At 39.0% G+C, this 17,374-nt stretch overlaps 1 protein-coding gene across 8 annotated transcripts in view; it reads left to right on the top strand.

The window, feature by feature from the left end:
• The window catches only part of SRPK2 (SRSF protein kinase 2), a 144,805-nt gene that overhangs the window by 68,216 nt on the left and 59,215 nt on the right, over window positions 1–17,374 (top strand). For 2 of the 8 annotated variants that reach the window (XM_080575351.1, XM_080575352.1), the window contains exon 2: window positions 14,128–14,204. The exons of the other annotated variants lie outside the window; for them this stretch is intronic. In XM_080575351.1, coding sequence (XP_080431477.1) covers window positions 14,185–14,204 — 20 coding nt within the window. In that variant the 5' untranslated portion in view covers window positions 14,128–14,184. The remainder of the gene's footprint in view (window positions 1–14,127; window positions 14,205–17,374) is intronic. 8 annotated transcript variants of the gene reach the window in all.

Raw genomic sequence — 17,374 nt, 5'->3', positions numbered from 1 at the left:
AAGGGAAATCTATTATCCACAAGAGATGCTAACCTCTCTTTCGTTGTCTGTCTGATTGTGGTTTGTCTGTTTGCAAGTTTTCTTGTAAGTGACTTGTTTTTTTTAAAGATGGGGGTTCTCGTTGTGAAAGATGCAAGTGTATGCTTCTTCCAAATAAAGTGACTAGCGAAAGACATGGTATGGGTACTCTGAATGATATTTCTACAGTAGACGTTTTTTAGAATGAGACTTCAGTTTTGAGGAATTCTATTTAATGGCTTCCAGCAAAGCATAGGTATAACGGCACATATAAATGTAGTATGTCTTTAGAAGTTTGTTGCATATAGCAGTAGTAACATATAACATTTAACTTAGCTGAGTATTGCTATTTTTTTTTTAATTTATTATTTTTTTTAACTAACGGGATGCTGAATTTTAAAATTCACCTAGGGTTCTCTTGCACTTGTTTGAGGTTGGTCTTAACACTTCAGTGCTCTTTTGTGGATGTTTTTTATTGCAGTCCTCACTGCTGTTACAAGTGCAGTTTGCAAACATCGAAGCTTTAGCTAGAAGAAACAGCTGCTGACTGAGGCAGTAGAACTCTGGTTTTGATGAGCTGCATCAGTTTGTACCTACATGGACTGGTAACACCTATCTTCATCTCCTGTCTCTATCTTATTTTTATCCAGGCTGATGGTTATACCAGCCTTGCCCAAGGAAAGCTTGCTGCATCTCCCTCTAGGACTCATCAGTGCTGTGTTGGAGTTGTCCTCTGGGTTTTGAGCAGAGCAGCAGCAGTTGTCGCTTTCCCTCAGGATCTGACTGTGCTGCGTCTGAAAAGACCCAAGCCTGTGGCAGGCAAAATGAAAGGCCGGGGTCATCACCAACCTCTTTTGCATTCATACATCTTTGACTTCTAGGGCATTTTGTTAATTCCTGAAACTGGTGTCAGTTTCATTTCTCCGTGTTGTGTGTGAGGTTACGGCTCAGAGATGAGCGGAGGTTTAGTTGGGATCATTCTTTACTTTTTTCACATACTCTGGTTTACCTTTGAATGTCGCTTGTGCTCTCCTGGAATTCTTTGATGTTACAAAGGGAAACGGGAGTTGCTGTCAACCTTTGGCACGTGCTCGCTGTGCCCCTGCCTAGCACAGAGCGGTGCTGCAGGGAGTAATCGGCTGCCTGTAGCTGCTTGGGGCTGCTGGGGGAATCGGTCTTTGGTAGGACCTGGGTTAATGTGGAGAACGCTGGGGGTAGTGCTGGTGGAGCATGTCTCTTCTGTTTGCTTTCCTGCAGGAAGGTTTATCCCTGGCACAGAACCAAGTATCTAGAGAGCTAGCGATACCTTACGCTGTCCCAGCTGTCTTCTAGGTAGATGTTTCCTGGATTTCCGCTTGGCAAATCCTCTGACAGGATTTTGGTACTGGTCACGTTACAAGCTTACCCACATCACTCCCACATCCCACCGAACTACATAAAGTTTTGTATGAGGTTCCAACAGAAGGGCTGACCTCTACCTAACAGTTTTGTGACTGAAAGGAATGATCCTGCCCCTGGCACAGCTTTTTCACCTTGTGCTAAGTGTCCTGTCCTCTCTGCCCCCCGAGCTCACCACCGGTTTGCTGGTGCATCAGGTAAATGCTAGAGCCTGCATGATGGGAGTGAGGAGAGAGCACATGAGAGGGCAGTAATTGCATATTCCTTGACCTGCCAAGTGTTTTTTTTCCTTTTTTTGTAGCAGTAACAATAACATTAACGTTTAGGTTTTAAAAACTTGCATAGGATTCTCTTGCACTTGTTCTAAGTCAGTCTTAACACTTCAGCATTGTTTTGTGGATTGTTTTTGTTTGTAGTCCTCACTATGATTATAACTGCAGTTTGCAAACCTTAGCACGTAGCTTAAAAGGAAATGTTGCAAATCACCGTCTGTGATTCAGCAGAAATTCTGACAAAAAAAAAAGAGAACATGTTAATCTGAATGGATACTCGTTTGTTTGTATGGAAAGAATGTGGCATATTTTTCAATATATTTAGTGACCAAATGTCTTAATAGGATTTTTGCACAACTCTACATACTGAGATCCGTCCTAGTAAGGACTGAAAGTAAACCCAATCCTAGTAAGGACTGTGACTCTCCTCTGTCAGTAATTCTTCTAATGTCTACCTTCTCCATAGGCAGGCATTTCTTTCATCTTAATAAATGATTAGATAGTGAGATTTTCAGACTAGTGTACTGCTTAGGTTTTGGGGATTTAATGCATATTAAAATAAGAACAGTAAGAAAAAATCATCAGGTATTCTTGGGTATGTGGTTCCCCTTCAAAAATTACCCAGTCAGCCACCACTTGAGTGCCAGCATAGAAGAGCTCAACTGCAGAGCACAGGATCTTTTGCCCTTGTAGAACCTTATCAGTAAACTCCTTCCAGTTAGGGGGGATGAAAGTTAAGACTTGCATTTTCTTTTTGCTGGATCCTGGACATAAAATGTCCTGCTCTTCAGGAGAAGAAATGATTTTCCAATCACCTCTTTCCAAAAATGGCTGGGATAGCTGGCTAACCCAGCATTGTAACAGTTTCTGCTTTTTCAGTCTCTCTGCAGCATTAATTAATCCAGTATCTGTCTTATCTCCTATTTCACACATCAACAGCAACTATTAATCTGTGTAGTTAAGGCATTTAACTTACTGTCTCAGGAGTTCTTACTAGCAGCCGCGACCCTGTTAAGCTTTGTTAAAGCATTTCCATTTTGTTTGACAAAGGTTCGAGAGTAGAGGCATTGATTTAAAAACAAGAATAAAAACAAACAAAAACTGGAAAGGCTCAAGGGGGCCATCAGTTCAGCATGTGTCTGGGGAACAATAATTATAATCCTCCAGAATAGGGGCTTCTTTCTTGAAAAGGGAAGAGAGGAAGGCTGGTGCTAACAACATCGATGGGCCCATGTTGGCTATGGAAGTCAAGTGAGGTTTCCATTAGTAGTTTAGCTGTAGGTTTATAACTAGTGTAGTATTTTTACCTGTGAACTTTGCACATACGGCACACCTTCTGTGATGCATTGCCAGTGTATTTCTAAGAATGAAAACATTGCTAAGGCAAGGCATTGGCCATCCGTTTAGAATGCGTATCAAGTAGTGATGTGCTCCCAGTGTAACGTCCTCCTTGGTTTATCATGCACAGCAACAAACAGTTACTTGTGGAGTGAGAAAAGGGGTTCTCATCTGTAATCAATGCCAAAGGTTTGTTTTAGACAAATCTTGGGGTGGAAAATTCTTCTAAATACTAACATAGTTCAAAAATAACATTAAAAATAGCCTTAAAAAGCTATATGGATTGAAAGAAAAAAACAACAAAGAAGCCCTAGAAAATAATCTTTGGAGTATCTTTGTCCATTTCAGTGATCTGGGTACACCAGCTGGGAGCTAGAGATCTAAATGCCATCAAAGGCTCATTTGAAAAATGAAAGCACCCATTATAGATCAAAACAGCTGTTTTAAGTTCACCGTGCCCAAAATCTGTTATGTTTTTGTTACAACAAAGATGCTTAAGCTTTAAAGTTAGGACAGTACATAACTGGATCATGCTAGTATGAAAAGACATCTGATCGTAGGCTTTGTAACCCCAGGAGACAAGGTTGCCTTGTTGATAGTCCTGTTGGGAGGCAGGAAAAGCATATTTGCAATTCAGCAAGCCTTTGACAAGGTGAGTTGGTGAGGGTGCTGGCATCTGATCTCCCTGGAGTGCTTTAAAAGAAAGAGGGACCTGAGAAATCAGGGTTCAGATATCAGGGACTAAAAATATTGCACGATTCTATTCCCTTCTGAGAAGAAAAGCAACACCTGGCAAGGGAAGAGCTTTTTACCTTTGGCAGGCCGTTTCAGCTCAAAATGGAGCCAATACCCATCTTTATAAACTTTTCACTCACAGGTTCTCTAAGTTATTAAAGCCAACAGCTGTTCAAAAACACTTCGTTGCCTCTTTATGATAATTTACAGTGCAGAATGTCTAATTAATCAGGTCAGTGTAGCTTGGTTAAGTTGACACTGAAGCCAAAGGAGAAGGCTGATGGTTTTCCAACAAGGCCATCCATACTGAATGGAGTATGAGAAGGTGCTGGGGTGTGTGTGGTTGTTTTGGTGTCATGACAGGAGAAACGTAAGGGCCAGTACCCTGCGTTTGTTGTAATATGAGTCTTGTTCTTCATGAGAAGTCAGTAACGAACCACGTGTATTTACCCTTTAATTCATTAGTGCTGTGTGTGTTACTGCGTAGTTGTTGAGATGCTGTGTAAAAGTCAGTGGAGGAGATGCTTCCAAAGAGTGTAGTTTCACAGTTGGCCCCAGTCCACGTTTCAAGTCTCACCTTATCCTCAGCACTTACTCTTCCTGCTCATCGCTAGTGCTGGCACCGGTGTGCTTGATGCGCTCAGTTGGCTCAGGGTTTGATCAGCCTGAAAATCGCCGCAGAGGAGCGGGGCGAGGGAGCGACAAGAGCACAGCTGCGGGCAGAAGGGATGCCTGGAAGTCTGTCAGACGTGAGCAGATGGCAGGGCAGTCCCTTGTGCTGGAAGCATCGACCTGGTCAGTTAAAAACAATTGTGAAGCTTCATTCTGACAGTTTCTTAAGAGAGAATTCTAATAAATATCAGCATTATTATCAGTATTGGAGGAGTACTAGATCTACTGAGGTCATAGCTCAGTGCTGTAATAGGACCACAAGTAGAAGGTTGGGGATTATCAGGGAAGGAATAGTGAGCAGTGTGTAAATATATAGCGTCCCCAGTCTTGAATATTTCACTCTGTTCTGTTCTTTCCATCTCAGAATATAATCGAGATAAGTGATTGAGAGAAGTCACGTGGTTGATGGAGGGTGTGAAACAACTTCTGCACGTGGAATGGTAAGGCAGGCTAGGGATCTTCACGTTGGAATGGGAGTATCAATGGGGAGGTAAAATAAACCTTTATAAAATTGTGGGTGACACAAAAAGAGTAAATAAGAAATAATTTTTCACTGTTTCTTCCAATACAGGAAACTTGCAGGCAGTTTCTGAATAAACAAAAGGAAATAGTTCTTCAAATGTGGGTAGTTTAGTGTGTGGAAGGCCTTGCAACAGGATGTTAGTGTTAAATTTTCATCAGTGCAAGAGGTGACGGTCCGAGGTCTTCAATTTATAGAGAACTACCTCACTGAAGACTGTTAAATACCATCTGTGGTCCAAAAAATCCCTATGGCAAATTACTGCGCATTGGGCAAGTAGTTGGCTACTGTCACATTTCCCTCATTGGGAGGATGGACATTTTAGCCACCGTCAGGAATAAGATAATGGTTTAGATGCAGCTTTGTTCTGACCCAGTGCAGCTGTTCTTCTGCTAGCTTTGTGTACTATCAGGATACGTTTGATTTTTTTGATAAGCTTGAGTTGTAACATGAAAATGCCACAAGTAAATCTAGATTTTCTTTTGCGGAGAACTAATGGACCATACTTGGCGCTTTATCACTTTTGAACTCTTCAGGCAAGAAAAGTATTTTTAGGATAAAATGTGTAACTATTGATTATTCTTCCTCTACTGGTAGGATAACAGTTCTGCTGTTTTGGAGTTGCATTGCAAGGCTAAATCATGTATCTAACTACGGAGCCTTGCAATTTCATTGGAATTTTTTTAAGAGCTTAGGCGGTGGAGATCACTCAATAAAGCCTAAGGTCTCGAGACAAGACAAAATGAGTGTGTGTTGGTTTTGGAAGTGATCAGACTATATAGTAAAATTAAAATAACAAACTTGATGTTCTTGTTCTAGCAAATAGTTCTGTAATAGTCCTTTATTGTTAAGAACATTTTGAAATGGTGAATGATAAGTTGTTGAAGCCATTTCGTGTGTTAAGCAAAAAGCCATAACTATTTTCTCCCTATTTATTATTATTTTGAAAATGCCATGTACAGAACAGAGAAGAAATAAACTTGTACCTTATTTTTGAAATGTATACAGAAGTTATGAAGGTGTTCTGAACTCTTCCCCTCCTACTCTCCAAAACGTTTTTGATTCTCTCATCCAGCTTTTTTCATGTTTTAAATAGAATTTCAAGTCTGGTATCTCCTCTGTTTTGCTGGAGGTTTTTCTGGATGAGTCAGATGTGCATTAGTAGTTCTCACTGTTTTAATTAAAGTGGCAGAGTTGCTGAATCCTTAACAAGCCAGACTGAGGTGGAGGGGACAACACAGAAAAAAACCCTCACATCTCATCTCGATTCTTAGGTTAATCATCCAGAGTGTCTTTAAAGTCATAATCACATAATTCTTTTAACCACCTACAGAATCTTCTAATGTAGACAGTAGTCTAATGTCTAAAGTAAGAACAAGCAAGAAAAACACTTAAATTTCATAATGATAATTTACAGGTTTTCAAACATTATAAAGAACATATAAAAGGGAGGGTGTATATTCTACACTTTTATGTTTTTAGGATATTAGGCAATAATCTGGTAAGCAGGTACAGGATAATTTTTGGTGTCGGTAACAAGGTAATCACAGTATACGTGAGGTAGATGCAAGATCATGGGGTTCACGCAGAACTGGACAAACCTTTTTCAGTACTTGCCTGTTTTTCAGGTTGATTTGTGTGTGCATGGCATGCATTTTGTATGTATTTTCGTAGAAATAGAAGAACTGGAACTGACACACAGGATCAGCGAAGTCAGTATATTATTTTGGGGTCCTTTTTTAATGCGAAGATAACCAAAACCAGAACTTTGTGTTGTTAAAAGAATGATAGGTCTTGGAATTTTCAGTTCTGTTGTCCTCCGAATTTGACCAATTAACATTAACATCATTATATTAATGGCTTTAGGTTGCAATCCTGATTGTGAGTTGTTCTTAAAAAAATATATATATAAAAATTTAATGATCCAGGAGGTCTTTTCTATTCTTTATTCAGTCTTTTGCTTCTGTACTAGTTGAGAAGTTTTAAGCTACCATATAACTTATTTCTACAGAAAAACAAGGCTCCATTTTTTATTTAGATAGATTCAACTGCTGCTTTCCTGTTTACTTAACTGGTATGTAAATTCCATTCTCTGGTGCTTACATATGGTAGCTGGCATCACATCTGCCTTGTCATTTGTGTGTTTTGGATCTTCTTGATGATTTTCCAGCCTAGTTTCCACCTCTCACAGCTATTTGGCTTGAATTTTGCAACTTAGCTTCAGTCTTTATTTGCCTTAGTACTGCCGTGAGATCTTTAGTTGCACCCATGTGCTTATTTGTTTGCTGTACCTTTGGCTGTAAGAACTTTATAGGTAATGTATTGTGCAGAAATACAGCAATCTTGTTCTTATATTAAATTACAGGATTTAGGTGATATATGAGCCTAGGTTCAATCAGAATATCAACAAATCATTAAAAAAGTGCTATTGATTTTTAAAAGGAAATGCTGGAAGCTACTAGCCATGTTGAGTGATACTCTATCTACAGAGAGGTCTAGAGCTTTAGCAATGTTTTAAAATGCTGAAAATCATCTTTGTTTAAAAATAAGTTATAAGTCCTTTTTTGTAGCAAAATTAGAAGGCACTTTTATATGGTTAGTAGTGAAATTTTGACACCATTCAGATTAGTGAAAAATTATATTTTCCACAGAAAATGCTGGTTTATTCAACTTACTCATCTTGTCTGGAACTGGTCAGTTTTTTCTTTACAAAGCAGAGGTGATTGCTGTAAACTTAAGGAAATCAAAGATTCCTTAAAAACTTCTGGACAAGTTTTTAATACTTTTGATACATCTTCTCGGTTTTTTTTTGTTTGTTTGTTTTGTTTTGTTTTTAAAGTAGACAACCCATTTTGGGGTCTGTAAAGGCCAAAAAAAATCTCAAAAGCTTATAAAATTGTAATTTCATTAATACTTTCTTGAACCTAGGTTTGTTTGGCAAGCTGGGTTTAAAAGATGTATAAACTAGATGTAGTATATATAAGTAAAAGAAGGTTGTGGAGGAACCACCATGCACAGTTTTTCTGTGTGGGATATCTGTGACTTCTGGAATTCTGTGAATGCCAGCTATGCCTCTACTTTTTCTCCACGCTTAATAGAAAAACAGATTATGTGCTTTCTTTGTTAACTCCCCTCTTGGAAAGCGAAGTAAAAGCATAGTGAAAGTGCGAAAATCTGTTGTAATTAGAAACTAGAAATAAATATTAAGGCAAACTTAGACTTGCATGTCACTTTGGGTTTTCTCGAGTCTGGCTTTTTTTAGATGCTCTTTAGGTGAACAGTTCCTTGTGGTCTGCTAAGGAGAGTTCTTGTTCACCACTGTGTAACTGCAGCAACTGCTGCGCCTTGAATATAACACCCACTGGTCTATTTTTTTATTATTTTTAAGTCTGAATGGCAGTTCATGAACAGTGCTGAAGAATAAGGTTGCACTCAGCTGGACCAATCTGCAATTTCAGAGACAGGTGGTTTGACTTCGGGTTTAGGGTATTGTGCAAGTTATTTAAGTCTGAACTGCAGCTTTTCCCTTCTGTCAGAAGGGAGAAAAAAATCTTCATAAAAATATCTTTTAATTCATTGTGTTTCATTAGACACTTTCTCACAAAATTCAAAGTTATTTTTAACTGTTTTTCCACAGAGTGTTCTACAGCATTGTTATACAGAACCTCCTCTCTGCTAGCTGTCAGGCCCTGCCAGTGATGCTTTATTTTAACAAGAACCCTTTTGATTCTGGAGAGAGTACGATATATTGGCAAGTGACTTGAGCTCTAGGCTTTGTTTGGTATTACTGTACAGACATTCAGTAACTCTATCCGTGTCTAGAGAATGCAATGATCCTCTTTCTTATGAGAAAATTTTTGTCCAAGTACAAAATGAAAGTCTAAATTGGATGCTTTCACATTATATATGAGTAATTTTCTTTGTGCCTTGCTACAGTAGTTTCCCTCCCTTCATTTCATAATTTAAGAAAGGATCCATAGCACAAGGAATAGGTCCTTCAGAAGGACCCATCAGCTTTTTACATTCAAAGGCGGCATCTCTGTTTTTCAGCTAAAGCTCCCTGGTTGTACTGAGAAGGCTCCAAATACCCGTGGTGCTTTGACCTTACCATGCAGGTGGAGATGTTATGAGAAGAGTTCTTTCAAAAGCGCCCCTGACGGTGTTTCTGGTGTGTAGCCCAGGCAGGCTGTATCATCACACCCAGGAATATCTGAGCCTAGAGCTGGCAGTACCATCAGTATGTATCAGCTCAGGCACTCTCACATACACCGCACTCTTCAGAAATTCCTGGGGCCCTGTGCTGGCCAGGAGTGGGGAGACCTCAGGCCCTGGAGGAGCTGGTGCAGCTGTGCTGAGTGGAGAATAGTGGACAAAAGAGGACAGTGCTGAGAATATGGTTGCAAGAAATATTTTAATAAAAGGTTGATTCTGTTCTTGGTAAGACTTATTTCCATGTATCTTTGGGCCTTTATTACTTTAACAACTCTATGGTGCACTGGTCATTGTAGACTTAAGTCCCGTAATAAGTGCTGGGTGAATGTTTTGCATTTTGAGGTTTGACCATCTATTTAAAGTTTCCATAAAATGGTTCTTCATCCTGCCAGAGTAACCTGGCCTGTTCTAATTATCTGATTATTTGCTGTGTTTCCAAAGTATTGTAAATTATTTGGAAACAGTAATGCAGATAAAAGGTTAACAGCTGTTTGTATTATGTTTTAGACTTGAGCCTTTTTGAAGGATGGCCTACTATGGCCTTTCAAGTTGAGTTGGGAGAGGAGTATGCCTACATCTATCAGCTTCTGGTGTGGATTAGATCCTGTGTTCAGACGTGTTTTGATGTAACTATGCTCCCTGTCCTGGAAGGATTGAGGGCACGTTCTGCTGGTTTGGAAGCAGACTTGCAAAACTGTCACTTACTGTTCTATTCATACCCTCTTGCAGAAGTAATTTTTAAAATTTACTGCCCTTTTTGCATGCTTATTTTAGGAGGGTAGTTTTGCAAAACATGGCCTTCTTTGTTTTGGACTGGTGATTGATGTGTAAAAATGGGATCTGCAGAGCATGTTTTTACGGAAAAAAAATGGTTGCAATTTTGTTTTTTATTTTTTTGATATTCTTCCAAAGACCTACATTCCAGATTTCAATCTCTTGATTTAGAAGGAAAATACAGAAGAACACTTTGTTTGTTGGCGTGTTCTTTCTTTTTGACCTTAAGCATTTAACTTCGTGCAGAGGCATTTGTCCAGTCTTAACAGTCATTTATGCAGCAGTATATTTAATGACACAATTATTAGGTGTCCTTTTCATTTCCATTATGGTGATTTTTAGCTTGCACAAGCGGGAAGCAGTAGTCTGACTTAAGATCATGCAAGTGTACAGTTTAAAAAAATATATTAAAAATTTGAATTTCTATATTTAGCTAATTTATGTGGGTTACCTGGTGTATAGTTCCTCATCATTATTTGATCCTAGATAGAAGAAAGAAATTAACAGAAGGACTGTTATTTTATTTTCAGCTGTAGTCTAAATAAAACTACAGAATAATTAAATAGAAGATGTGTTTCTACTACCTGCAAATTTTTATGTAGTGTGCTTGGCAAATCTGGGGTATTTTTGCAAGAGTTTTAACAGGTTAGGCAGCCTGTTCATTTTTAGAACTGATCCTTCCCATGAGAGAATTACGTCCCATGAGTACATTTCTTCTAGTCTCTTTCAAAGTGCAGAGTAATTTAACTGGGGAAAAAAAAAAAGCATCTGAGCATTGCAGGCATTGTAGGGATTTCTAAGTCTATATCCATAAACCTTTTTTAGGCATCGAATCATATGCTCAGTTATTTAGCCTTGCAGAACTGTCACAAGCTGGGAAAATAATACAAAAAATCCAGAAACTCATTTCATGTATGTTGCTACGGCAATATTCTTCTGCATAAAGAAAAATACGGCTTTACAGGTCTTATCCATTGCCTTGTTTTCTGTCATGCTCCCTTCGTCGCTGGAAATTCAGCCAGAGCAGCCTGCACCTGCCTTTCAGGTGGGACCTCTGCTGTGGTATGGGTAGGAGAACGCTTCGAGTTTGATCTCCTGCATTCTTGATATGTAGCATCATACATCTAGGTTCTGATTTTCTTGAAAGAATTAACAAATTGACGTATGCAAAACTGCAGTTAGTTGAGCATGGGGAGTAACAGAGTGCAACAAGCAAGTTATTTTTTCCACTGTTTCCAGGTTTTCCAAAGGAGCCATTCCTTTACAAGCCTAACTGCTGCGAGTTTTAAATTAGCAGGAAAATCCCTCCTAAGCCAGAATGTGCTTGTTATTTGTATAACAAGTATGCTGAAGAAAATTGAAAGCTTTGCATTTCCCTCAGACTTGCTTTAAGATATTTTTGTGTTTCTTAGAGGACATCTAGAGTAATTTCTCACCCTACGTAAGCCTTTCATACGTATATGAAAGGCCTATGACTGAGGGCCTTTTCCCCAGCATTGTGTGACCCTAATATCCTAGATTTGTTTTGTAAAGAACAAATAATAGTTTTTTTTTTTTTTAATTTCAATATGAAGTCTATAGAATCCTAGAATGGTTTAGGTTGTTAGGGACCTTAAAGATCATCTTATTCCAACCCCCCTGGAGTGGGCTTGACACCTCCCACCAGACCAGGTTGCCCAAAGTCCTATCCAACCTGTTCCACTGCCTCACCACCCTCACAGTAAAGGATTTCTTCCTTATCTAATCTAAATCTACCCTCTTTGAGTTTAAAGCCATTCCCCCTTGCCCTATCACTACACCCCCTGACAAAGAGTCCCTCCCCAGCTTTCCTGCAGGCCCCCTTTAGGCACTGGAAGGCTGCTGTAAGGTCTCCCTGCGGCCTTCTCTTCTCCAGGCTGAACAACCCCAACTCCCTCAGCCTGTCCTCACAGAAGAGGTGCTCCAACCCCTTGATCATCCTTGTGGCCCTCCCCTGGACTTGCTCCAACAGGTCCATGTCTTTTTTTATGTTTGGGCCCCAGAGCTGAATGTGTCTCAGGATGGTGTCTCATGAGAGCAGAGCAGAGGGGCACAATCCCCTCCCTCACCCTGCTGGTCACACTTCTGTTGATGCAGCCCAGGACACGGTTGGCTTTCTGGGCTGCAAGTGCGCATTGCTGGGTCATACTGACCTCATCAACCAACAACCCCAGGCCCTTCTCCTCAGGGCTGCTTTCAGTTAATTCTCCTCCTAGTGCAGGACCTTGCCCTTGGCCTTGTTGAACCTCATGAGGTAGCACAGGCCCACCTCTCAGGCCTGCCCAGGTCCCTCTGGATGGCATCCCTTCCCTCCTGCGTGTGGGCCACACCACACAGCTTGGTGTCATCGGCAGACTTGGTGAGGGTGCGCTCGATCCCACTGTCCGTGTCACCGGCAAAGGTGTTAAACAACTTCAGTCCCAGTACCCTCTGAGGAACTTCATTTGTCACTGGTCTCCACCTGGATATTGTGCTGTTGACTGCAACTCTTTGAGTACCACCATCCAGCCAATTCCTTACCCACCGAGTGGTCCATCCATCAAATCCCTGACTCTCCAGTTTAGAAACAAGGATATCATAGGGGACAGTGCCAAATGCTTTGCACAAGTCCAGGTAGATGACTTCAGTTGCTCTTCCGTTATCCAGCAATACTGTAATCCCATCATACGAGGCCACAAAATTTGTTAGGCACTATCTTCATGTTTTTTGCATTGCACCATGCAAATTACTGCCATAGTTCTGTAAAGTTCATGGGGCAGACTTGCTTTCTGGTTCCTGAGAACTCCCTTGAACTGAATAAAATTCTGTTATAAAATCTAAGGATGCTTATGTCATCTACAAAATGAATTGGATTATTTTTTACTTTCAGCATATCTAAGGGACGGAGCTGTGCTACAGTTCTTAAGCCCAAAAATGTTTAGGTGTCTGTGTCTCAAATCTGCTTTTTGAAAAGGAAAAAGATGCATGTTTAAGATAGTCTGTTACTATCTTGTGTGTGTGTGCTCCATTGCTTCTGTATGTGTGCGTTCTCATATTTTTGTTTCATTACAGTACTCAGAATGATACTGTATTCTGGTCCTTACTTTACATGCTACCAATGAAGCTTTTAGAAACTGTTTTGTCAGTTTTTCTTCCATAGGCTGTTGTTTCATTGGCTGTAATAGATGTTGGAAAAATTTCGGAAGTGTTTCCTGAAACATTTTATCCCTGTTTAGAGTCTCCTAATTTGTCATACAAAGTACTTTGAATTTAATGTGCTATTTACTGTTTTTATTTTTTTCATTTTCATGCAAGGGCCGTCTCTACAAAGGTGTTTAACTTAAGTAATAAGGCATTAACTTAAGCAAAAGAAAAGTAGAAGATAAGAGTACAACAAAGTGAAGGTGCCTTGGCTGTCTTAAGAGCCAGAAAGTCCATTCTCTACCTATTAAATAGCAGGGTCACACTAAAGCTACGTGGAGAATCCTTAGCACTGTGGAGGATGTCAGAGGAGAACCTCTGCTGACAGAGATTTTGGTTGCTCTTCTGTGGTTCTGCTCACAATCATCACGTCGCACCCTCACTGCTGCCATTTCATGCGACTTGGAGCAGCCGCATCATGGCTGCAGAAATGTCAAACTCATAGTTGCGTGTAATTCTGCAAGAGCAAGGATTTTGTATGCAAAATAACACCATTCAGCAAACTGAATGCTTGTGACTTAACCAGCCTGTTCCTCGCAAAAGGGAAACTTTTGTCTACCCTTGACACTTCCATTTTTAGGAAGATTGTGATTATCTTCAACAGGGATAATATACTGCATAACGAAGTATTAAACACTTGCCATAGAAAAATGCTCGAAATAAATGGCAAAAAAAAAGAGGAACACAGTCTGAAGGGGCAAACCAATGTAGCTTTTTTTGTCTTAGTTGAGGCAAAATCTTTGGACTTGTTAACTCCATTGTTTTTACTTTTTTAAACTCCATTTATTTTGATCTCCATGCTTTAACCAAAAGCCTGTCTTCAGCTCAAAACCTGGCAAGAAAACATGAGCTGTCATATTTCTGATGTCTCTGTTTTCCTTTAATTGATATAAATACTTTTTCTTAGCAGAGTCAGAAAATACACAGGAAATAAATGAATGTATCTTCCTGTTTATGTCTTATGACTGTTGTCTGTTCTCATTGGGATAGGTCATCTGAAGGCTATGTGCTGGGAGGCTAAAGTTGGCAGCGAGCAGAACCTTGAAGATGCACAGGAAAGTTTTCCTGTAAGCTAAATTTCTTCTGGCTTAGAAGAAATTACGTTTTACTTATGTTTTACTCTGTGGATTGATAAAAAAGAAAAGGAACTTAAAAAGTACTTTAAACCCACATTATTATAATAATTTTGCTTCTAGTCATTGAAACTCTGATTATTAGGCAGTAGCTTTGGGATCCATTTCAACTCCATGTAGTTCAGCAAATGCTAGCATATAAGGTAGTATGGTGCTGTTTCCAGTGGGACCTGACAGTAGGAAAAATACCTTTAAGGCAAAGTCAGAGCAAACTGCCTGAGGTTTCCTGTGAAATTTAAGTGCCAACTGGCATTTTATATTAAAAAAGTTTGTACTTTAAGGATTAATTCCCATTCATTTTGTTATTTTTTGTATATATTACAGTCGTCTTACACTTTCACCTAGTTGATCTTAAACTTCTTCATACTGTTGACATGAATGCAATGCATAAAATATATGCATCCTCCACATGTGGAGGAAGATACGTTTTTTGTGGAAGATATTCTGAGCCCCGTTCTACTACCTTTCTGAACAAAGATCAATATAACACTAGAGTTCTTGTTTGCTAAAATGAGCAGCTGCTTTCAAACTAAAACTGTTACATATTCATTTTAGAGATCTCAAGCATTCATAAAAATATTTTGCTTATTTTTTATTTAATGGTATGCAGTTAAAATAGCAGGCACCTCTATGAATAACAATTTGTACAGAAACAGATGAAGGGAAAGTGTTTTTTTTTTTAAATGTTACTCTGTTGAATTGCAGCCTTCTACTATTTTGTTGGGTCTTTATTTGAATATATTCTTATCAGTTGAGTAACACCAAATAAATACAATGACAAAGGCCGGGTCTCCTATGCAATCATAATAATGAAATGAAACATTACTCTGTAAAATTCAATAAATATTTAAATATATTGTCCTGCTACAAACATATGGATGAGTTTTATTAATTTATAAATTGCTTGAAGCAGCTACTGTTTTCTCTAGACTGCTTAGTCAAAATCTGCTGTAAGCTCTGAGCTGTGTGTCCTGTGCTGGCTGAGATGATTCTATAGTTTTACAAATAGATAACAATGCAGCCTGTGCAGTTGTTATTAAAATTATTCTCATCTACCTTTACATTTCATCACTGTACTATCTTTTAGTGCCACTTTTACCAGAGAAGGATTGTTTTCCTGGTCAAAGCTTAATTCTGTAAAATGTTCAGTTCATTTTAGTCATGTTCTGGGAATATAACCTTTTAGTTATCACTGAAATTTACAGTTGTGTGATGGGACTATTTAATTTTGTCCCCAACTAATAAAAAGCATAATTATTTTAATATAACATTCATCATTCATCTGAAATTAAATACCTGTCTTACTACTTACCCAATGTTTAATTGCCCCTTTTCCTCTGTCATGGTAGAGGGAGTTTAGGACAACTAGATTTCTAGTGGTCTCCTTACATTACTGTATTAGGTAAGGGACATTTTATCTTTCTGACGTATGGCTTCAAATGTGTAATGATGAGCACTATTCCCCTCTTTCAGTCTAATCTTTAGTATCTAAGATTTTCATGCCAATGTTTTCTTCCTGTTTTGGCAATGACAATTACTTCTTCTTTATACGTGAATTTCTGTGGATATGATAACTACCTTAAAGTCACTGGTTGTATTGATAAATTGTCTATGTTCTTTTCAAGCTAGATGGAACCCTGGGTAGTATCTCTGAGGCAAAGATAAGATTATCTTGAAGAGCGTGTCTTATTTGCATTATTTTTCAACGTGTGTGTTTTGTGATGCTGTCTGATGCTAACTAAAGCAGAGCAAGAGTCTATGTATTACTTTGGTAAATATTTTTAATTTCAGATCTCTTTACAGTAAAATCTCATTTATTTAAACTTTGAGATACATAATTATTTTTATATAAAACGATATTTTAAAAGGAAATGTCATTTCCTTTTAGAACTACTGATTAATCTACTTCTATTCAAAGAAGTAATAACTCATACCATAATCACACTCTCATTAGAAAATAATTAGGCAGTTCTGGAGAGCCCCAGTCTTGTGAGCTAGTCATAGACTTAGGATGTCAAAAACAAGCAAAAACCTGCAATCAAAACTAGTTTCTTGTTTTCCTGAAAATACGAAAAAGCTTATTTTTTTTGTTATCTGGTGGAAGCGTATGCATTTCTTATTTCCCTTTTCAGTATGATGGTTCTTGGTTTAAAAAACTCCTTCAAGCTTAGTTCATTACGTTCGTATCAGTGTTTTGCCTTTTCAGCCTGATGGTTCTTGGTCAAAAAGCTCCCTCAAGCATAGTTCAGTATGTTCACACCAACATTTAGTATGGCAAAGTGTCAAATGAGATTCAGCGTTAGTGATACATACTGAAAAGTAATCCTAACTTTTCATATAAAATAATGGATTCTGAGGTGATATTTATTTAGGGAACTGACACTGAAGCAGGTGTTTCATGAAAGAATCAGCCTTATGTTCAATAACGATTTAAAGAAGCAAAACCATGATAAGGAACAAAGGAGGAGATGACAAAGAACAAAATATCATTATGCCAGCATAAGCCCATCACGCATTGCCTGTATGGCATACAAAGGGTATGGCACGACAAGGTTTGGGAAGAGTGGAGGGGAGGATCTTGAATTATGGAGCAGCTTTCCTGTAAGGAACGACAGAACTGAGTAGGACTTTTCAAGACTGAAAAACAGATGGCAGAGGGGGATACAGTAGATGTCTATTAAATTGTGAGCCAGGGAGAGGGTGACTGCAGAATGACTGTTCAGACACTTTCAGTGCAAGAATCAAGGGATGTCAACTGAAGCTATGAGATGGCAGCTGCAGAGCAAACAAAACAAGGTGATTCTTTGGAAAAGGTGTAATTATGCTCTGGAATTTCATGTCATGCGGATGCTGTAAACTTCCACGTGCTCAAGGGGGAACTGGATAGACTTGTGCAATAAATGTGAGTTGGGAGATACTAAATATATAGCGGTCCCATCTGGCGGTCTCAGAGGTGCTGTTTGTTGGAGACCAGGAGACTGCCTGGGGAAAGAAGGAACTTTGTGCTCAGCTTTTCCCATGGACATCTGCACAGGGCTGTTTCTCAGATAAAGGATACTGGTGTTATGTAGATCTTTGATATGTCCTACCAGAGCCCGTCTGAT

This window comes from Anser brachyrhynchus (assembly GCF_964034855.1).
Source record: "Anser brachyrhynchus genome assembly, chromosome: 1".
Taxonomy (NCBI): Eukaryota; Metazoa; Chordata; class Aves; order Anseriformes; family Anatidae; genus Anser; species Anser brachyrhynchus.
The sequence above is the reverse complement of the archived record's forward strand: the minus strand, read 5'-3'. Positions and strand labels throughout refer to the sequence as shown.